The 23,987-nt window shown below is 36.8% G+C and overlaps 1 protein-coding gene across 1 annotated transcript in view; it reads right to left on the bottom strand.

Moving 5' to 3' along the window:
- Positions 1-1,662: 1,662 nt before the first annotated feature.
- The window catches only part of Sntb2 (syntrophin beta 2), a 91,549-nt gene continuing 69,224 nt past the window's right edge, over positions 1,663-23,987 (bottom strand). Inside the window, exons 5-7 of the mRNA XM_027932930.3 lie at positions 20,218-20,414; positions 12,443-12,627; positions 1,663-10,057 (exon numbers count right to left, since the gene is read on the bottom strand). Of these exons, the coding sequence (XP_027788731.2) occupies positions 9,965-10,057; positions 12,443-12,627; positions 20,218-20,414 (475 nt within the window). The 3' untranslated portion in view covers positions 1,663-9,964. The remainder of the gene's footprint in view (positions 10,058-12,442; positions 12,628-20,217; positions 20,415-23,987) is intronic.

Raw genomic sequence — 23,987 nt, 5'->3', positions numbered from 1 at the left:
CAGGAGCCACTCAAGCAGGAACAAACTTTATTTCCGAACTCGCGCTAACGCCACCCACGCGGCCCTTCCAGGCACATCACACACACCCCAAACTCCCTCCACCGGAACTTCACCAACCAACCCGAACTCCCCAAGAATCCCGGGGAGAACTCCAAAGTAGCGGGCGCCTGAGGGGGACAGCAGGGGTCTATATACAATTGAATACACAGCCTGTTTCAATCCAGCATCATCTTAATGCCTCACCTCTCAACCATTACTTCTGGCAAAATGCCAGTGGCTCTCAACAGTGGATAAAGTATGTAAAAAAAGAAAGTATGTAAAAAAGTGGATGTGGAACAGATGTGAATCTGCAATATGTATACGGGGTAAAAATGGGAGTTCATAATCTGCTTGAATCAAATGTATGAAATATGATATGTCAAGAGCTTTGTAATGTTTTGAACAACTAATAAAAAAAGAGATTAAAAAAAAAACTGGAGAAAGTATTGATAAAGAGAGGGGACAACAGTACCTAATGCAGCTGAGAAGGCAGACAGTGGTATGTAAGCAAGATGAGGGTGATGGATGAGGAAGTGGGTGGAGAGAAGGGAGAAAAAAGGGAGTGGAAAGCAGTGGCCTTGGTGGTTGGGTTATTAGTTACACTGAGAAAAATCAGAAATGTCAGTGTGAACCCATGGGTTCTAAATATGATCTAGAAATAGATGATATAGGTATATTTGTATACACAACCTTGCACATTTTCCTTACTCTGTAGTAACAAGCATACCAAGCACCCAGATCTTGGTTTCTTTTTATCACCATACATTAGGAAAGCCTCAGGGCCCCACTGAAGAATGGCCAAGTGGAAAATACAAAACGAATCTTTGTTGTGCCAAAAGTTAAAAAAATAACAGGGACATATCAAAAGGACAAAAGGTTTCAAGGGGCTCCCCACTGGTCAAACCTAGGACAATGTGCACATCAAAATGAGCAGTAGATGAGACTCTGGGGAGAACATGGTCTCACTTTCATGGTTCCTCCAAATACGCAGGACCTGATCTGATAGGTAATATTAGATGAGCCAGGCGGAGGGTCAGTCTGCAGAATAAAAGATCTATGTTCTTTCAGATGCTCAGGCACTTGAGAATTCAGAAAAAAAACTGAGGAACCGTTCCAGACTGAAGATACTGATGAGACATGACAACCAAAAAGCAGCATGTGGTACTGGATAGAATCCTGGACTGAAAGTAAAGGGAGAGGAATTGTTCCTGTGATTGGCATTATCTGAACGGGGTCTATGGAGTTGGTGGTAGTGTAGTATCAATGTTGATTTCTTGATTAGGAGGGCTGGATAGTAGCAGGGAGGGCTCCTTGAATTTTGGAAATACACACTACACAATTTAAGAATGGTAAGAGTGTCATATGGGCTGGGCTTTAGTTCAGTGGGAAAGCATTTGCTTTGCACAAGTGAGGAACTGGGTTTGACCCTCAGCACTGCATAAAAATAAAATGTAGAAAAAAGAAAGTATCATGTAAGGAAAAGATAAGATAGGAATGGAACAAGTATGAAAAATGTTAACTGGGAAATTTGGGTGAAGGGGATTGAAAAGTTGTACTGGTTTTGAAATTTTCCTGTGAGTTTTAAACTGATTTTTAAAAATGAAAAAAAAAATACAAGTAAAATACAAGTCTAAAAGTAATTTTTTATTTACAGTATAAAGATTATAAAGGTATATATGTATATATATATATATATATATATATATATATATATATAATACCCTTAAGTTACAAATTTTCATTGTAATATACAATGCTATATGTTGATGTGCAACTCAAGGGCAAGTGTTGTCTATGCATCTATATAGAGTATACATAAAGCTCTTTTTTTTTTTTTAATTAAGAACACAAATACTGCCCTGTTTTATGCCATTTTTTTTTTAATTTGGTAGACAGAAGATTCAAGAGTTAGATTTTAAACAAGACTTATAAAGTAGAAGTCTTAAGTATGGTATTCTAAAAAGAAGAAAAAAACAGAATCACATACTTCTAATTATCTGTTTAAGTATTATTCTAGCTTTCTAAGTCTTTGCATTTATCAAAAATGAAAGTAGTGTGGGAAAGAATACATACAAGTGGATATTATCAGAATTTGCAGAGATTAACCAAAATAAGCCTTAATAGGTAGTGCTTTCCCACATTATTATTATTATTATTATTTTTTTAACTGGGGATTGAACCCAGGGCACTTTACCACTGAGCTACATCCCCAGTCTTTTTTTATTTTTTATTTTGAGAAAGGGTGCCACTAATTTACTCAGGGACTTGCTAAGTTGCTGAGGCTGGCCTTGAACTTGAAGTCCTCCTAGCTCAGCCTCCAGAGTTTCTGGGATTACAGGCATGCATCACCACACCATGGCTCCCACATTATCTTCTAAAAGACCTCAGATCTGGTACCAAAAAGGAAACATTCTTTGGGCATAAAGGTCTTCTAATGATGAACTCATCCAACAAACTGTAAACGTAACACTGACATCCTGTATTAAAAAAAATTCTGAAACTAGTTCTTATGATCAGGACAGATTGCTACAGGTGAGATCATGGAGCCTGGTGATTATGCAAAATTGAAACTTAGTTTAAATTTAATTTCCTCTTCTTCAAATTCTATGAATTCACAAAGGTGAAAAGATAACTGACACCCACTCTAACAGGACTGAGACAGAAGTTCTTCCAACCTAAGAGGAACAGACATTTACACAATACTTATGGGCTAGTTTCAATAAAACAGTCATAAGCACCTGATTTTCAAAGCGCAGGTTTAAAGACAAGACTGAGACTCAGAAGGCATGACCTAATTTTTGTGTACAACTCCAGGACACTTCAGAACCAAAGGGAAAGAGTCCCTAGGACATTCTCTCACAGATAGCTCAGGTACTTTCTGGGCACAAGTAAGGATATATTGCCTTAAAAGCTGAGCTTATGGATAGAAAGGTACTGTTACTCTATGAAAATTATGGAAAATCAATCAACTTCTTTTATTTCCTTCTGTTAAGCTTTAAATTTCTTTAATTCAATGGATTAATAATGGAGAAACACTCCATATATCATATGTGTGGAACTTTTTAGCAAATGAGATGCTGAAATGATTTAAATGTGGAAATAAATGGGTCAGCAAAATTTAAAAATAAAAGTTGAAGAAATACACAATTAGTTGTGCAGTTTACAGTTAAACCTTTCCCATTGATCCGCTTTCAGCAATAGGGCTTATTTTTATTAGGGATACTGTACACTATTCTCTCTCCCAAACTAAAGTCTAATTTTATAAAATTAAGCATGAAGACCAATCTACTTTAATATGCTAGGATCCTTTTGTGTTGGTATGGGTCAAAGCCAGAACATCCCTTCAAATGTCTTCCAGATAAGCAGAGCAGTGGATCTATTGTGGTAAAAATATGAAGTGGTTAATCACTTAGCCACTGATTGATAAAGCGATGGTAATGAGGTGACTGAGAAATAATGGATTATATACTATTTGAAGGGAGGAAGTTTCTTTTGGACTCTTCAAAATGGTTGGTACAGAACTGTACATTAATAAATACTTGTCAGGTAAAAGAATATATGAATATGTCATTATTATTCAGTTTCAAACTCTCCAAGTTCCCAAAGAACCTTTTGTGTATATGTAAGAGTCTTCTATCACTCTGAAAGAAGTGACAGAATAATCATTCCAAGGGTGTGTGTGTGTGTGTGTATAGAATGACTGGGATAAAGAGGGACTCAAGCTGGGTGTGAAAGTGCATGCCTATAATCCCAGCAACTTGGGAAACTGAAGCAGGAGGATCACAAGTTTGAGGCCAGCTTCAAAAAATTATCGAGGCCCTAAACAACTCTTTGAAACCCTGTCTCAAACTTAAAAAATAAAAAGAGCCTCAAAAACAGTGTTGTATCAATGGCTATGGAGACGAGACTACTGCAAAACTGAGAAAGGAACTTGGAGGACTCAGAATTTGGAATTTAACCTAGTCTTAAAATTCCTAGTCTTAAAATATGTAAGTATCATTTCTATGTTACATTTTTTAGTTTCAACCAATCTATTTTATTTATTTTTTTGGTACTGGACATGGAACTTATGGGTGCTTTACTACTGAGCTACATCTCCAGCCCTTTTTAAAATTTTATTTTGAGACAGGGTCTCAATAACCAATCTATTCAATTTCAATTCAATTAGATTGCAATTCAAGGATTAAAGTTCATATGGTAGACTTCTGTTGAATATAGTCAAATGGTCATTGGATAGCATGCAATAATTTGCAAAAGGTATACTTATGCATTATATTTGGATATTAATTCACATCTAAAACTAGAATATGCTCTGGTTTAGTCACCTGAAGTGGGAAAGAAGAATATAGGTGGCAAGAGATATGCTCAAGTTTATATATTGAAGTAAAAGAAGGGCTAAAGGTAAAGTTCAGTGGCAGAGCTTATGCTTAACATGCTCAAGTCACTGAGTTCAACCCCCAGCACCAAAACAACAACAACAACCTTGTTGAAAAATTCTTGTCAGTTAATATCTAGCTGGGTATGGTTGTGCATGCCTGTAATCCTAGCAACTAAGAAGGCTGAGGCAAAAGGATCACAAGTACAAGGGCAGCCTCAGCAACTTAGCAAGACCCTGTTTCAAAGCCAACAAACAAAAAAAGGGACTGGGATGTAGTACAGTGTTCATAGTGCCCTTGAGTCCAATCCCCACACACACAAAAAATCTTGCAAGATAATACCTAACAAACATTTTTCTAATTGGCAATTTAGCCAGTGTCAAAGAGACAAGAAAACAGATGTGCTCTATGTGTCTATTTATTGTACCTTATTCTTAACTTGAAATTCTATCCTTTAATAGAACAAATTTATATCACTGATCTACCAGATGTTTCTGTTCTTTTTTTTAAAAAAGGGTTAGTCACCTAAAGCAGTAAAATAAATTCCACTCAACATAATTAAAACATAGGAACAGGGCTGGGGATGTGGCTCAAGCGGTAGCACGCTCGCCTGGCATGCGTGCAGCCCGGGTTCGATCCTCAGCACCACATACAAATAAAGATGTTGTGTCCGCCGAAACCTAAAAAATTAAAAAAAAAAACAACCAAAAAAAAAAAAAAAAACATAGGAATAACTATACTAACCTAAAACACAGAATCCTGATATAAAGCATAATGATTTTAAAACTGTCATCACAAATTTATAAATGTGTATGTACCCAACACAAGAAATGATAAAGGAACAGGAGGGAGGGCAGACTATTGCTATCAGCTTTTAAAGACAATATGTGAAAAGACAAAATTATTCTAGATTGAAACAATTAAAATAAAGGGCACAAAGAGAATGGTGGTAGATGACAGATTTCTCTCCTTTTTAGTGCAGCAGAGGCAGGGAGAAAAGACACAATAACAACCAAAATTTAACTGGGATTTCAATATACAATATAATACCACCTGACACCAGTAATATTATACCTGATAGAGATACATAAAAATAATGAATGTGACTTTGGTCAAACTGAACTTGACTTTTATGCAGAATCCCAAATTTAAATGTCTCTTTTTATTACACAGATATTAAGATCTGAGCCAAGCAATTTGCTTTGAGAACAGAGAGATCTGGCATTTTACTTCTTCATTAGGTATGGAAAAAAAAAATAACTTTGGTTATCTAACCAGCCATTTCATCCATGGCATCTATAGCAGATGGCAGCCACATGGAAATGTATGCTGGATATTTGGATAGTTTAAATATTATGTACAATCAATAGCTTACAACCAGTGAAAAAAAGAACATAGTTTAAAGTATGTGTCCAAGATAAGATACAAAAAAGTGCTTGAGTCTACGGTCTTCCCTGAAAGTTTCAAAAAGGTTTAACTATTTAAGTAGGTAGGGCTTTTAGTATAATTTGCATAGCAGCTTTGTGGGTAATTTGCATTAAAAAACATGGACAGATTCTTCCATGGTTTTGAAAATATATCCATATGCATATAAATTAAACAAGAAGACCTTCAGTTTCTCACAAAATTAAAAAAAAATCCATCAAAAACTTTTCTCACACATTTGTCCATCAAAAATCATTTACAGTGAAACTTGTTTCTGGTAGAAACATAATCTTGTCCAGATTCCACACAGCCTAAATTTTTCATTTAAAGAATAAGTTTTGGTTTATCAGCTAAATACATTTGATCAGATGAAGAAAAGCTTTGTTACCATTCCTCTTAGGAGGATAAGTTAGGAAAGCAATCAGTAACAATGCTAGCCATCTGTTGAATAGTTTTTTTTTTTTTTTTAACTTACAAAAAAGTAAGAAATAATTCAGTCTCTCTTGCCATAAATAATTTTCAGTAACACAGTTTATGAGAATTGCAGGTGATAAACACACACACTATCAGACTTTTCCTAGTCTAAAAATTACTAAACATACAGGTGAATGAAATTTAAATAATGTTTTTGATTGCCTACCCATGTCCCAATATTTAATTTGAAACTCTACTAGGTAGGTGAGTTTACAGTCACAACTATCTAAAAAATACTTTATAAATTCACATTTTGCATCACTTCATATAAAATATTAGATACTAATTTCCAGGTAAGGTCTGTTTAATCACTTCAGGAAAGGACTTAATGTTTTTAAAGAGAAAAATGGAGACTTTATTTTATTGATTTTGTTCCCTTTCTTTTTATGGAAAGAAAGAAGTTTCAGGGAAAGAGGAGGAAGACTTTTTATACACAAACTGGCTGTGTATAGTCATCTGTGTGGAATGTGGAGAAGATGCCTAAGTCCCAAGTCTTGGGGGCCACATCACTCTGCAGTTTCCTTTCTATTCTACACGAGAGCCCTCAACATCCTCAATAATTTTCTGAATTCACAATGAAAAAGATGAAATTTTTAATGGTTCTATAAAGAGGTGGAATATAAAAATGCCCATTTTTAGATATTTGAAAATAACTTGCCATATTTTGGCATCTAAATACAAAATTCATATATATCAAGGTGTTTCATCATAAAAAGCACTTCATTTATGATTTGAAATTCCCACAACACACTTAATGGAAACAACCTCTATTGACTATGACAAGAAAGCTGTCAAAATGTAAAACAAGCAGCTAAGGGCTCTTGCTCTTGGGGCTTGTTAGTGGACAAAATATATTTTCATTTTATATAAAACTGAAATGATTATTAAAAACTCTGTGAGCCTCAATGCTATGACAGGTTTTTGTGTGTGTCTATATATATATTTATATATATATATAAAATTTCCCCCCCTTCCATTACTAGAGATTGAACCCAGCGGTGTTTTATCACCGAGCTACATCCCCAGTCATTGATATTATTATTATTATTATTATTTTAATTTTGAGAAGGATCTCATCAAGTTGCTGAGGCTGGACTTCAACTCAAGATCCTCTTGCCTTAGCCTCCCAAGTCACTGGGATTACAGATGTGTGCTACTGCGCCTGGTCCTGTGTGGCAGTTTAAACTTGAGCAAAACGAGCTGAAATGCACAATGCCCTCTCTTTCTCTCCTGCCCAAAAGCTTTGTTATAATGTTTAACCACACCTATTTTACAGATCTTGTTGATATTAGTAATGAGCAGGGTGGCTCAAAAATTTCCTGCGGATCTCTGTGGCTTAGACTTTCACATCAACACAAAAACTTCAACCAGATGGTTTTGCTATTGACATCTGTGAATGTGTCATTCAACTTCTCACCATAACATGAATATCCAAGCTCTTACCTGAGCTTATTATTTGTTGAACTTTTGCTTCCAGAAATCAGAGATGGACCTTCAAAACATTTTCCCCCTGTCAATTACATATATATCTCAGATGGAACCATCACAGGTTTCTGAATTTTCAAAACAAAAAGCTTTTGGGCTGACTACAGTGGCACATGCCTATAACCCCTGTTATTCCAGAGGCTGAGGCAAGAGGATCACAAATTCGAGTCCAGCCTGAGCAACTTAGCAAGATCCTAAATCAAAATAAAAAGGGCTGGGGATGTAGCTCAGTGGTAGAATGTTCCTAGATGCAATCCCTGGTACCAGGGTATGTGTTGGGGGGCACTCCTGAAAGATATTCTTGTCAAAATTTTCATTTCCAGTTTTAAGTGGATCAGATCAATCATTTTTGGAGCTTCAACACCTACTTGAAGCTGGGGGTAGGATAAGTATCTCTCCATAAGCTCTAAATACTGTTAATCTCACAGCATAGGGTAAGAAGGAACTATTTATATGGGCAGAGGGAGGACAGTGGGGTTACAGCATCTGCTAGAATGTCTGCTCTCATGTGGCCCACTTATTGGTCAGTATGCATTCAAACAAAACAGCTCAAGTTTTGCATGAAAAGTTGTGTTTTCTTTCCTTTTTCTTCCCACCCATTTGGAGTACCACCCTCCTTCACCCTCTATAGTGCTCACATTCCTATGTGGCACTCTGGATAAATCTAGAAAATGAGAACTATTCCTGGACCATTGTTCAGAGACCACAGAGCATATCTAAGTCAAAGTTTCCTTTTCTTCCAGATTCAGGGACTGTTCTAATCTTGACATTTTATATAGATATTATACTACTTAAAAATGTTTTCAGAGATATATACTCCCTTCAAAATTAGGGAAAGTAAGCTGAATATGATTCCTCAGACCCATAAAAATCAGTGGTCCTACAGCTACTCTGTCCTAATGATGACACCTGACAACACTCAATAAAATGAAAGTAACTGTGCCATTGTCTCATCACCCTGCCCTCTACACAGGATGTGTTATAGCACTCTGCTGCCACAAAAGAGGGCCAGAATCCTGTATGGTCTCACACAATCCAAAGCAACTTGACATGATGCTGTGCTAAAGAACTGGCTTCACCAACAAAGCTTACTCTTTAAACAAGCTAGTTCTTCTGGATTTATTTTCCTCAAACAAATCTTTCACCAGAAAAGATGCCATTAAGAAAGTCCACCTCAAAGACTACGTCATTAAACTAGGAAAAATAATACATCCAGAGTGGCAGTGATATCCAATTATTTAAATAGTGACTCATAAAGTTCCACTAACCCTAACCAAAGGCACATGTGGTAAGTGATAAAAGATGGCTTAGCTTAAAATGAGGATTTTTCTTTTAAAATAAATCTTATAACATCCCCTGGCTCCTACCAAATATAAAATCAGAAAAAAATAAAACAAGCAAAAACTTTTCTTCCAAATAAGTGGTATCCAAACTTGCTTTTCAACTTGGTCACCACCAGAAAAGGAGTACAAGGCAAGGCCAGTCAAATTTGCAAGTTCTGAGTCCTAAAGGTAGCACTTATGAGTGGCAAAGCTGGTGATAAGGTGAGTAGTGATGGGCAGATGGGATGTAGCAAGAGCCAGCACAGATGAAAGAACCCTTTGGTGATACAACTCAGAGACTTCTTAAGGTTGAAAGAGTAGGCTTTGATAATACACTACAATAAAGCATCCACCATCTGGAATGACTAGGAAGCAATAACTGTACACTAGCACCTGGGAAGGGATAACCATCCTAAGTGAGACACCAAGGTTAAGCCTAAAACAAATTTTACAGGAAGAAAAAACACACGCACACACAACACACACACACACACACACACACCTGCAGCTCTTGGTTGTTTGATTATGTCCAAAAAAGAAAAGAGCCACCCATTTTTAACAGGAAAAATAAACCTGATTACTTATAAACCAAATTATAAAATGAGATGTCAATAGCTTCATTTTGGAGCTTATTAGAGTCCTTGAATTTCTGACCAAAGTAGGCTCTTCTTTAAACCCAGTTATGGTTCCGCAGTGATTTGCAGGTCCTTGGGAAGGCACTGTGCTGGAGGAGAGAGCAAAGAGCTTTCTTTTTGTGCTTTTTTTTTTCTTCTTCTTCTTTTTTTTTTTTTAGGTGGAAATATTTCTTGTGACAGTCAGGGTTCTTTTCTGACTTTTGGCTGCTCATACAAGCAGTCCCATGCGAGTGACTTTGGCCGACAAGAAAGTGTGCAACACAAAAACAATCGGCTTTGGACAAGAGTGCAGGTCCACCGTCTATGGAGAAAGGACATTAATTATCATATATCATATATATCATTATTTCTATTAAAAAAGAATATATATATATTCTTTTTTCATAGAAAAAGAATAAACAAATTTAGATGTGATATTCTTGTCATTCTACTCCCCACCCATTCACTGACCCTGGCACTGGAGATTAACCCAGGGATTCTTTGCCACCCAATTATATCCCTAGACCTTTTAAAATATTTTTGAGAATAGGTTCTTGCTAAATTGTCAAGGCTAGCCTTAAACTTGTGATCCTCCTCTGCCTCAGCCTCCTGAGTTGCTAGGATTACAGGTGTGCACAACCTCCGTGTCATGTTCTAGTTTTTAAAAAGAACTTAAAAGGTCTAGGATATTGCTCAGTGATATCTGGCACGTTCAAGCATGTGTGCACACACAACACACACACACACACACAAAATAAAAGAAACTTAAAGAATGTGCCACTTTAATGGAAACTCTTGGGAACTTTTTTATTTTGAGGCAGGATATTGCTAAAATTTCCCAGGCTGGCCTTGAATTTGCAATTCTTCTTCTTCAGCTTATTGAGTAGCTAGGATTATAGGCCTGAACCACATGTCCACTTTTTTTTTTTTAAAGTAATGGGACTGGGCACAGTGGAGCATGGCTATAATCCCAGTGACTCTGGAGGCTGGGATAGGAGGATCACAGGTTGAAGACTAGTCTTAGCAACTTAGTGAGACCTTGTCTCAAAATAAAAAATAAAAAGGGCTGGGGAGGGCTGGGGATGTGGCTCAAGCAGTAGCGCGCTCGCCTGGCATGAGTGCGGCCCAGGTTCGATCCTCAGCACCACATACAAAAAAAACCAAAGATGTTGTATCCTCCAATAACTAAAAAATAAATATTAAAAAATTCTCTCTCTCTCTCTCTCAAAAAAAAAAGGGCTGGGGATATGGCTCAATAGTAAAGTGCCTCTGGGTTCAATCCCCAATAACCCCCCCCCCCTAAAAAAAATGCTGGGAATTAAACCCATAGCCATGTGTGTGGTAAGCATATGCTCTTCCACTGAGTTATAGTCTTGGGTTCATCATTTAAGATTTCCAGCCATGGTTTTTCATTTGGAAGTAGAAGCACATTATCTTTAAGATCTCTTTTAGTTCTAAAATTTCCAGATTCAATGTTTCCAAACTCACCACCTACCGTGACTGTGTCAGGGGACATAAAATTTCGTGTATAAGAAGACTTACACTACTAGCTCAATATTGACAAAAAAGGCATTACTTTACTACTTTATCAAAATTTATGATTTCTGAAGTATACCTGACATATCTTTCTAGTAGTCCCTTTAAGAGAAATCATGATTTCCTGTCCTTTAAAGCACAGAGAGATCCAGAAAGATGATAGTTGTGTGAAGAAGTTTCTTTCTTCTTTTTTTAAGGGGAGGGGGGGACAGGGTACAAGGGATTGAACTCAGGGGCACTTGGCCACAGAGGCACATCCCCAACCCTATTTTGTATTCTATTTAGAGAGAGGGTCTCGCTGAGTTGTTTGGCACCTTGCTTTTGCTGAGGCTGGCTTTGAACTCGCGATCCTCCTGCCTCAGCCTCCCTAGCGACTGGCTGATATTACAGGTGTGCACCACGCTACCACATCTGGCTGAGAAGTTTCTTTTTTTCCTGATTAGCAGGCTTCTGTAGCAACTGAGCCACTTTATTACTCAATTCTTAGGCTAGGAATGTAGCTCAGTGGTAGAGCACTTACCTTCATGTTTACCTAGCATGCATGAAGTTCTGGGTTTGACCCAGCACCACAAACATACAAATAATAAAGGTATTACTTAGCTTTTATACCAACAAACTGACAATTACAGTAATGGATAGAATTACGTATCATGACAAAGACCTCTTTCTTAAAACGGATGTTTCTTTTCTTTTTCACATTTAAACAAAACTTTTTAAAAAGAGAATGATTTTCTGACGGGAAAAGAAAACTACAAAGAGCCAAACCCAGCTTTGTAATCCTAGCAACTTAGGAGTCTGAGTCAGGAAGATCTCAAGTTAAGACCAGCCTCAGCAACTTAGCAAGATCCTGTCTCAAAATAAAAAATAAAAAAAGGGCTGGGGATGTGGTTTAGTGGTTAAGTGCCCCTGGGTTCAAACCCTGGTACCAAAAAAATAAAAAAATACAATAAAATAAAAAATAAAAGAGCTGGGGGTAAAGCACTCTGGGTTAAATCTCTAGTACCAAAAACAAAGAAACAAACAAAAAACCCAAACCCAATGCTATCTTGAAAACTGAAGAATAATTTCCTGCTCCAAATGGAATGTCAGGCCATAATTTTATATACAAGAAGCATTGAGAAAGAAGGAGAAGACCTATTAGTATATACATATTTTTCATCAACACTCTTACCAGTTCTCCCTCAGGACCACCAAAATCCAAATAGAGATTTCTGATGCCATCATCAGCAGACATTTTCAGACGTTCAAATGGGTAGCGGTATAATATGGTGCTGGAGCCTCCATTTTCCCTTGATATAGTGAACCCATTTTCATAGTGGACAGTGAATCTTACCTCTTGGCCATTTAATGTGCAGCCTGTCAAAGACCAGAAAAAGGAAGAAAAAAAAATATATATATATATATATATGTGTGTGTGTGTGTGTATACACAGTCTCTTCTTTAGTTGTCAAGTGGAAAAGGATTTTCAAAAGGGAGAAAGAATCTTTTCTTTCCTTCCTTCCTCCTCCCTTCCCTTCTTGGTACTAAGGATTAAACTCAGAGGTGCTTTACCACTGGGCTATATATCCCTAGACATTTTTAAAATTTTCAGACAGGGTCTTACTAAGTTGCCCATGCTGACTTCAAACTTGTAAACTTGTGATCCCACTGCCTCAGTCTCTAGAGTCTCTGAGATTACAGCACTGCACCTGGTTAAGAATCTTTTCATGAAAGATGGCAAGCTTTTGCAAACTATGTAGGTATGTGTGGTCCTGAGGAAGTAAGAGGTGGACGTTATGGTGCATGTCTGTAATGCCAGTGACTTGGGGGTCTGAGGCAGGAGAATCACAAATTCAAGGCCAGCCTCAGAAACTTAGCAAGACTCTGTATCAAAATAAAAAGTAAAAAGAGCCACAAATTCAACTCAGTGGTAAAGAACCCCTGGGTTCAATCCTTGGACAAACAACAACAACAAAAGATACACTATCCATACTCTCAGACACTTCATAAACACAAAGACATGGACTTGAAATCCCTAATGTGGAAGGCAGACTATAGAGAATGTGAGTAAACACCAAACTGAATAAGGCCAAAGTCAAGGAAAGGTTTCCTGAAAGAGATGGGCTCCATAGAATAGATAAAACTGGATGGGCAGAGAGAATTAAGAAGGATTCAACTAAGTGAGAAAGAGAAAAGAGCAAAGGCAGAGATGCCTTTTAGGGGCAGTAACATGATTCAGTAGGTATTTGGGAAGGAGATAATGTTTATCAAAAGGAAAGACTATGCTCAGTGAAAGTCATGCTGTCCTCTCAAAGATAAAAATCAAAGATTACATCTAAATTGACAGGACACAAAAAACTTTGATCATCAAAACTAGCAAACACCTTATATCAAGACTCCTAAGTCTATTTAGTCAAAGACTGAGAAAAGATTACTAGTGTGTGGGGGATACAAATGAGAGACTCTCTGAGACTTGGGAATTAGCACAGCTTAAACTGAACTTAAAAACATTTAAGGGGGGCTGAGTTTGTGGCTCAGAGGTAGAACACTCCCCTGGCATGTGTGGGGCACTAGGTTTGATCCTTAGCACCACATAAAAATAAAATAAAGGTATTGTGTCCACCTATACCTAAATAAATAAATAAACCAAAAAAAAATTTAAGGATCAGAATTGATCTTTGTTTGATCACTTTAACTAGAAAGAATGGCTCTTTAACAAGCAAGTCATCATACAAGTCCAATATATTCTTTCACTGGATATGCAAAAACATTCAGCGAGTGAAGGCAGCTGGTGTGTTCAAGAGAGAAAGGAGAAAAGATAAATATTAAAGGTGTTCCACTCCAAATAACTCAAAAGGTTTAGACAATAGACTTTAAAATTAACCACTTGGAGAAATAATCCAATGCATTAATCTCTAAATAAATGGATGAGGGGTTTAGAGGAAGAGATAGACATCACTCAAGGCAATCAGGATATAGTCCTATTACCATCCCAAAAGCTACAGGATACTCTAGAGTATGGAGGACTAAAGAAAACAGAGAAACAGTCTTAGTTTAGAAAAAAAAAAAAAAAGTTCAAAGAAAAAAAGGATCACCCAAGTCCTTGCCTTTCTGGCTGGAGAAAGTTCAGTGTAGGCATGGAATCAGATCAGATGATTACAGTTAGGGAAGGCAATCTGTTAACTCCACAACAAGGTTGTTGTACAAGAGATTTCTTACATGTTCTATTTTGAATTGTTTCTTATCAGGAAGGAAGGAAAGAAAATGTGAGTGTGCATGTGTGTGTTACTTTAAAATATTGTTTATGATTATCCCAACCTTGAAAAGGAGAAGTAAATATTATATTGAATATGTGTAGGACTAGATATTGGGTTTTAGTTTTAAAACTTATAATTCAGCCTGGTGTGGTGGCACATGCCTGTAATCCCGGTGGCTGGAGAGGCTGAGACAGGAGGATCCTGAGTTCAAAGCCAGCCTCAGCAAAAAGTGAGGCCCTAAGCAACTCAGTGAGACCCTGTCTTTAAATAAAATACAAAAATAGGGCTGGGGATGTGGCTCAGTGGTGGAGTGCTCCTAAGTTCAATCGCAGTACCAAAACCAAAAAACCTTATAATTGATACCAGATACCTTTTTTCATTGGTGCATACTAATGATCTAGAATAGTGGGTTTCATTGTGGATACCAGATACTTTTGAAGGAAGAGTATGGACTGATCATAAAAATGTTGTGCCTCATAAAATTAAACCATTTATTCCTAAATTGTAGATCAAACAGTTGAGGCAATGGTGATTTAGTGCCTGACACTCCCCACCTTCACCCACTATGATGAGACAATACCTTCAATACCTATCTGCATGCTAAAGTAGGGGGTCATGATTTGAGGCTGATTAACCAAGGACTGTGCTGTTGCAACTGGCTTATTATAATCATACTGATGTCTTAATTCAATTTACCATCCATTCCTATTTATAGGTAACTCAGTAAAAAACTCAAAATACTGATTTTTCTTAATAGAGTACCAAAAATATAAAAAGACAAACAATAGCAGCAGTTGAGGACAATTGCTGGACATCAGATATTAAAGTTTAAAGGACGTAAAAAACTACTTTTGAGATAACCAAAGGAAGGAGGTAAGCAAAACAGTACTCAGCAGTAAGTTCTGTGTTCCTTTTGTTGAGTACAATTTGGGATGATGTTGGTAAACAGAATTGAAGATAAGGAAAGCAACTTCATTAGCCTGGATTCAAAATAATTAGAAAATATACGTATAGACTAACAGTCCAATGGAATTGTGAATTATATCTTTACTAATTTGCACAGCCATTAATTAATTAATATTTCAACTCCTTGCTCTCACAGGGCAGAAGGGAAGACAGACTGGTAATGAAAACCAACATACAATAGTGAAAAAAATTTTTTTTTGTGTTCTGTATTAGGTAGCACTGTGTTTGTTAGGTGCTAGGAGACAAAGCTGAGTAAAAGGTGGCTCCTGTTCAGACAAGCAAGAAAGGAAAGTTAACATGGGCATTGTACAATGATGTAAGTGCTACAAGAGAGATACACAAAATGCTATGGAAGGACAGAGAGGGGAAGAGAGTACCTGGGGAATTAGAAAAGGCTTAAAGAGAGGTGTAATTCAACTAGATCTTAAAAAATAATGATGAACCACAGAGAACCAGGAATCATTCATCCAAGACCAATCATTTCCCCCCATTTATGTGCTACTGAAAATTAAAATAGCATATCAGAATTTCCTTTTTTGCAACTCAAAAAAAATTTTTTTTTTTTTAACCTGAGATTTTATTAGCAGGAGTGTAGCAGCCAGTCACTGAAGAGAAGGGGGGGGGAGGGGGGGAGGGAGGGAGGGAGGAAGAGGAGGAGGAGGAGGAGGAGGAGGAGGGGAGGGGAGGGGAAGGGAGGGGAAGGGAAGGGAAGGGAAGGGAAGGGAAGGGAAGGGAAGGGAAGGGAGGGAGAGAGAGAGGAAGAGAGGGGGAGAGAGAGGGAAAAAGAGGGGGAGAGTAAGAGAAATAAAGTAAGATAGAGAGAGAGGGAGAGTAAGAGAGTAAGAGAACAACTCAAATTTTTGAAAACCAGAAAATCTAATTTATTTACTCTAATTATTACACTCTAATCAAACTACCCATTATTCTCTTCACACCTCTTCCAGTTCCTGAGTTTTATTTCATGGATTTCAGAGTTCTAAAATTCACAGGAAAACCTGAGATCTATTGATATTTCTTTGGGTCAAACAGAAAAGTAAAACTAAAGTATACTGAAATCATTTATGTACATCTTAATGGCATAGATTCCTTATAAGTTATTGGCATTAAGGCATTGAAGAGATCCCCAACACACACACACACACACACACACACACACACACACACACGTAGAAAGGGATGCAAAAGAATAAGGACATTGGCTTGGGTTGTGGCTCAGCGGTAGAGTGCTTGCCTAGCACATGCAAGGTCCTGGGTTTGATCCTCAACACCACATACAAATAAATAAAATAAAGGTATTGTGTCCAACTACAACTAAAAAACAAATATTTAAAAAAAGAGAATAAAGACATCAGAGAATTCATACATAAGCTATTCAAAATCACTGGTATGCAGTCCAAGCGTAGAAAAGCATGCCTAAAATTACCATCATGAAGAATAAGATAAAATTTATGCCTATACTGACTCTGTGTCATAATCAGTCCCTATTGTAGCATTCTCAGAAGGATCCCATCCATGATATACATAATAACTGCAGGTACATTTGAATGCAGGTATGCTTTGTAATTCACTCTGAATTCCTCTGAGATTGTTATCTCCCTGTTGCTCTCTTTCAAGCTGGGAAAATCTTACACCTAGGAGATATCTCCATTTTGCCACACTTTTTGTTTTTTCTGCAGATAACAATGTCGGACTCCTTAACGCCTAAAGGGAAAGCTACTTCTGACCTCCTACAAGATCCTCTCACTTCTGTCCTGTGATTGGGGTGGATCTTCTGGCAGAAGGGAAGGGCATTTGTCATGAGGATTCAGTCAAGTTATGAAGTTGCTTTATTAGCATTTCTGAACTGACTGTATGAGAGTCCACTGAATCTTTGAGACATTTTTTAAAAAATTTTTATATCAGAAAGACTCCTGTGTCAAGGTTGGGTTAAATTTTTGCAATGGGTCCATTGGGAGGTGCGTGGAACTCTCAAAAATTTGCTCCACAGTTGCCTGAGAGGAAAAAAAAATGTAGCCCTGAAAGAGGCTAAAATCTCGAACTTCAATAGATTGTGAAACGAGCAATCAAGACAGATCATTTTAAACAAAGCTCTTCAATGAGAATTTCCCTGAAGCACATATAATCTATCTGTACTTCAAAAATCTGACTTCACATTGAAAACTTAAGTTATTAAACTAATTTCCCAAATAATGGTATTATTGAGCTACAATTCACATATCATACAACCAATTCACCCTTTGAAGTGTACAACTCAGGAATTTTTCGTATATTCAGAGTTGTAAATATTCATTTATTTTTAATTAAACAATTTTTTTAGTTGTAGATGGACACAATATCTTTATTTTATTTATTTTTATGTGGTGCTGAGGATTGAATCCAGTGTCTGACACATGCCAGGCAGGCACTCTACTACTGAGCCACAACCCCAACCCTTCATTTATTTTTAATTAACAAAGAAAATGTATTGGTTTTCCTTTTGGTACTGGGAATTGAACCCAGGAGCACTTTACCACTGATCTACATCCCCAGCCCTTTTTATTTATTAAATTTTGAGATACAGTCTTGTTAAGTTGCTGAGCCTGGCCTCAAACTTTGATCCTGAGCAAGTCGTGACCCTGAGTTGCTGATATTACAGGCCTGTGTGCCACTGTGTCCGGCCATATTGGTTTTCATTTAAAATCTAGAGCTGTGGTTCCCAGTCCTAGTCCTAGAGACTTTTAATGCCCTAGCGAAATAAATAAGAATATATGGAGGCAGAACTTAGTCACTGATATTATTAAAAAGCTCTCTAGGTATTTCTATGGTACAATCAAAGGACGGTGAATGTTGATACATAGCACGAATACTTGGTGTTAGTAATATGCTAATCCTTTTTCTTCTTCCTGGTATTATGGACTAAATCTAGAGGCTTCTACCACTGGATTACATCTATAGCCCTTTTTATTTTTTTAAGCGTCTTTCTAAGTTGCCAAAGTTAGCCTTGAACTTGGGATCCTCCTGACTCAGGCTTCCAAGTTGCTGGGATTATAGGTGTGTGCCTCTGTGCCCAGTTCTTATTTATTTTTACTTCTATACTCAGTAAATATTTGCTGATCTAAAGAAGTGAGAAAGACTGACCCTGTATGTCCATTAGGTATCTAATATGGTCATAAGAACACATCATCATGAGAGGGAAATGCATGGGCTTAAAGTACTGGTCTTAGAGTCAGAAAAGACCTGTTCAAGCCCCAGTCATATTGACTCTAGTTCTTGTTAAATGAAAAGCAATCTGGGACATTTATATGTATGCATACAGTTACAGTAGTATATATGAAACAGTACCCCAAATTCATAGAGACTGATAATGAATGGCCACAAGAGGGCACTTTTACAATGGAAAGGGACAACAATTTTATTTTCTTTAAATGCTTAATTTGAGTAAGTGTTAAGCACATACTTTCAACCTTTTGAAGAGAAATTTCTATTCCAAGTTCTTTATTATTATTATTGCCAGTACTAGAGATTGAACACAGGGGAACTCTACCATGGAGTCTTTTTTGTTTAATTATTTTGGTATTGGTGATTGAACCCAGAGGTGCTTTATCAATGAGTGAAATCCCTAGCCCTATTTCTTTTTATTTAATTTTATTTTTGCACTGAGTATTAAACTCAGGGCACTGAACCTCTGAGCCACATCCTCAGCCCTTTATTTATTTTTTATTTTAAATGTTGAGATGTAGTCTCAGTAAGTTGCTTAGAGCCTTGCTAAATTGCTGAGGCTGTCTTTGAACTTGTGATCTTCCTGACTTATCACGCATCACTGTGTCTGGCTTTTATTTTTTATTTTGAAACAAGGTCTTGCTAAGTTGATTAGGGCCTTGCTGAATGGCTGAGTTTGGCCTCAGACTTGCAATCCTCCTGTTTTAGCCTACTGAGTAACTGGGATTATAGGTATGTGCCACTATTCCTGGACAAATCTTTTATTTTTTTTCTATAGTCATGAGTTTGCCAGATGCTCATAGTAAGAGTGTTTATTGATAACTTAGATTCCAAACTTCTTAACTACAAAGTCAATGCATCTAGTACTTAGTGAGTCCTTAAACTACCAAATGTGGATTAAAATGATTGGCAATAAAAATGCCATTTGAACACAGGGTGTAACGAATGTGCTTAAAGCCATATGCCAGGTCTCGAAAAACTGCTTGTGATACACAGACACCAGGTTTCTTTCTAATCATCTCCATTTTTAACTGCCACATTTTAGTACATCATATAGTTTGGCACATATAACAATAGTTGTACTTTAAAATGAAGCCTAACAGTTCCATTTAGTTACTATTAGAAACAAAATGTCAGTATCCTGCTGGGCGAAGTGGTGTACCTCTGAAATCCCAGAGGCCCAGGAGGCTGAGGCAGGAGGATCATGAGTTCAAAGCCAGCCTCCGCAATTTAGTGAGGACCTAAGCAACTCAGTGAGACCCTGTCTCTAAATAAAAATACAAAAAGGGCTGGGGATGTGGCTCAGTGGTTAAGTGTCAGTATCATACTGGGTATAGTGGCATATGTAAGTAATCCCACTGACTTGGAGGCTGAGGCAGGAGAATTGAAAATTCCAGGCCAGTCTCTGCAATTTAGTGAGTCTCTGTCTCAAAATAAAAAATAAAAAATACTGGGGATGTAGTTCAGTGGTAGAGCAACTCTTGGTTCAATACTGGTAAAAAAAAAAATTTTAAAAGACAAAAAACAAAAAAGTCAGCATCTCTACCTAAAGAGATTTCCTTGATCAGTTCAGCAGCAGCATGGCAACCCTGTACCAGTATCCTGGTCCAAGTGGAAAGATCCCGATGTGTCTCCACCCTGAAGAGATGCATCTCAATGCCCTGCCGAGAGCCTGTCCTGGTGGCAAATGTAAGGTCAGATCCAAGGGAAGGTGATCGACATCCAGAGCCAGAATGAACCAACCTAGGACCAAAATGGAGCAGAGATCAAAACTAATTAGTGCATTATAGAAAGAATGTCATGGATTTATGCTCATTGATAAACAGAAATTTATAAAAGCCAGCAACAGTTTTCTAATAAGTATATTTCAAAGCAAGATAGTAGACACTATTTCCATTTTCTCCTAAAATGACCCCTAATGATTGACATCTGAAGACAAGATACCGTCTTTCATAAAGAAAACACCACAGTGGCACACGCCTATAATCCTAGTGAAGTGGGAGGCCAGCCTCAGCAATTTAGCAAGGCAAGGCCCTAAGCAACCTAGTGAGACCCAGTTTTAAAATAAAAAGTTCTGGGGATGTGGCTCAGTGGTAAAGCACCCCTGGGTTCAATCCCTAGTGCCTGCAAAAGGAACTATGTATAAACAGAAGAATGAATAAAGAAAAATTCTATGCTCTATTCTAAACAGTGGAATATTATTCAGCTTAAATATTATTCAGTGAAATCTGTCACCTGGATGAACTTCAAGACATTATGTTAAATGAAATGAGTGAGTCACAAAGACAAATACTACACCATTTTATTTATATGAAGTATACAAAGTAATTCCAGAATTCTAATTTTTTTTGAAAGCTAGAATGTTATCATTGGCAACAAATATTATCACTATTTTTCATGACAGTCTCATTTTGGTCATTTTAGAATAAGTGTATGACAAATACCCAAGCCTGACTAACCATAGTATGGCAGTTAGTAGGTCTTCCCAATTAAAAAATGGTGATCCATGAGGAAAACATCAAGTTCAGCTCACTACTCAATCATACATGTGCTTTTCCTTGAGACAATAGCAGATCATACTTCAGTATGAGTCAGAAGTGTTCTCTGGGGCCAGGTGTGGGTGACAAGGGTATCCTACATATTTAGTTTGATTGGATATCCCAAGTCAGAATTATAAAATAGTTTAGGAGAATTTTTTTCCCCACAGATTTGATTATGAAATATTTTGGGCAGGAAATCTAATTCAAACCAGCTGCTGAACTCTCATTGAGCAGAGTTGGTTAGGATACATTGCCAAAAGGCCCCTCTTTGGGGGAGGCCAGATGAGCTCATGCAAAGGCATTTTAGCAGTCTTTGCTCCATACTAGCATGTGCACACACTAACTCAATTTTCTACACTGTAAAATATTTTTTAAAATATTTTTTTTAGTTGTAGTTGGACACAATACCTTTATTTTATTTATTTATTTTTATGTGGTGCTGTGGATCGAACCCAGTGCCTCCTCGCACATGCTAGGCAAGCACTCTACCGCTGAGCCAGAACCCCAGCCCCTACACTGTAAAATATTCACTTTCTTTGAGCACTTTTTCTGTTCCAGTCAAAGAAAGCTTATAGGAAAATACTACAAAATCCACAGCACTTATGAAACCAATATAGTTTTCCACCTGCATCATATACCTGTCTTTAACCTCTTTGATACTTTTTAAAATGGGCCCACTATTCTGACTTCCCAACATGCTTTCACTTTTTTAAAAAAATATTTATTTTCTAGTTGTAGTTGGACACAATACCTTTATTTTATTTATTTATTTATTTATTTGGTGCTGAGGATCAAACCCAGGGCCTTGCACATGCTAGGCGAGTGCTCTACCACTGAGCCACAACCCCAGCCCAAACTTCTTCAAATTTTAATTAAAAAAAAAAAAAATAAAAAAGTTTTCCCTGGTATAGTGGTGCACACTTATAATCCCAGTGACTCAGGAGTCCATGGCAGCACCACATTCTAATTTAGCAAATTTTTATCATCCCCAAAAGAAATCTTATGCATATTGCCACCTTAACCCTTGTAACCACTAATATGCTGTCTTCATAGATTTGCATATTCTGAATATTTCATATAAATGTAATGGTATAATATGTGGTACTTCATATTTCAAAGTTCATCCATGTTTTAGCATATATCAGAACTTTTTAAATTACAAAACAATATTCTGTTACATATATATCACTTTTTTTCACATGTTGTTTATCCAACAAAGTTTTTGGATAAACTACCATTTATCATCAGTTGACAGACATTTGGGGTGTTTCCATTTTGGGGTTATTGTGAATAATACTGATATGAATATTGGGTATAATTTTCTATGTGGACATAAGTTTTCATTTCTCTTGGGTATATAATGTAAGAGTGGAATTACTGGGTGACTCAGGCTGGAGATATAGCTCAGTGGAGAGCACTTTCCTAGCATGTGTACAAGGCCGCAGGTACCACAAAAAAAGGGAAAAAAACATGTTAAGCCTAAAGTTACCCTCTTTGTTTTATCAGAATTAGAATACAGGACTCTTCCACACAGTCATAGTCACAAGTTCTAAATCTCTGGAAAATATGAACTTAATTGCTCTAATTATAACTACTGAAATATATCCATATATTTTTATAGGATTCCTGTCATGTTCCCAAAGTAACTGTAAAATAATAACTACAATTTAAGCAGGAGAACTTAGATTTATTGGTAGCTTTTTATATACAAAGCATCCTAGGAAGTCCTAAAATGACAAAGTAATAGTTCCTCGCTTCAATGAGATTATAATTTAGTTTGCATAAATAAACTGCAAAGAAACTGATGGTTAAATTCAATCTTCTGCAGGTCTCTTCTTTCTTGAAGAAATTAAGAAAAGCATGCCTCTAATTCCGAGGCTCAAAAGATCCTTTATCTATTCTGCAATCTATGAGCTCCAGCTCTAAATTACAGAGGATACTCCTAGAAAGCTACATGAGAATATTTTTATAAAAAGAACAATACATGTAAAAGAATTTGGCAAGTTGAAGGAGATTCTATATAAAGTACAAGTCTTTTAATGCAAAGAATACTCTTTCTTACATGGATCTTTATCTGTTCAAAGCAGGAAATCCTTTGTTCCCTATGGATATTATACCAGATAGTTCTGTCATTTTGCTCTTTCAACATTAGTTTTCTGTGGGGCTCTTTGTGTAGTTATTTCAACACCTGATTCTTTCCCCCCCCACTTCTTTTCTTGGCAGTGCTGGGGATTGAACCCAGGGCCTCACCACAAGGCTAAGCAAACAATTTACTTTACTACTGAGTTGCATCCCCAGTTTAACATCTGATTCTTTTTTAAACCCAAGTAAAATTGAATTCGAATGTTTTCTTGTTTTACAGTTATATACTTTAAGACATTCTGCCCTCCAAATCTAAATTTCTTTTTTTTTTTTTTGAGAGGAAAGAGATAAGAGAAGTTCATTTTCATTCAACAAAGAAAATGCAAACAAAACAAAACAAAAACCCCAACCAAATCTAAATTTCTTTATTCCTATTTTCTTCCAACTCCCCATGTATGGTATGCTGAAAACATTCTGTTGCTTTAGGTCAAAACAATGTTTATTTGATGGAATCAAAATTATATGTTCTTATATTAAAAAGAGAAGTGAAAATATTTTGGCTAAATTTTGTGGTTTATCCATGATACCACATTTGGTTTTAAATGATTTGATCACCCAGTCAAAAGGCTGCTACAATTTCAGTGGTTTTCTACTCAGTCAATAAAATAAAGAAAAAACCCTATTATCTCTGTGA

Source organism: Marmota flaviventris, chromosome 18 (assembly GCF_047511675.1).
Source record: "Marmota flaviventris isolate mMarFla1 chromosome 18, mMarFla1.hap1, whole genome shotgun sequence".
NCBI classification, from domain to species: domain Eukaryota; kingdom Metazoa; phylum Chordata; class Mammalia; order Rodentia; family Sciuridae; genus Marmota; species Marmota flaviventris.
The sequence above is the reverse complement of the archived record's forward strand: the minus strand, read 5'-3'. Positions and strand labels throughout refer to the sequence as shown.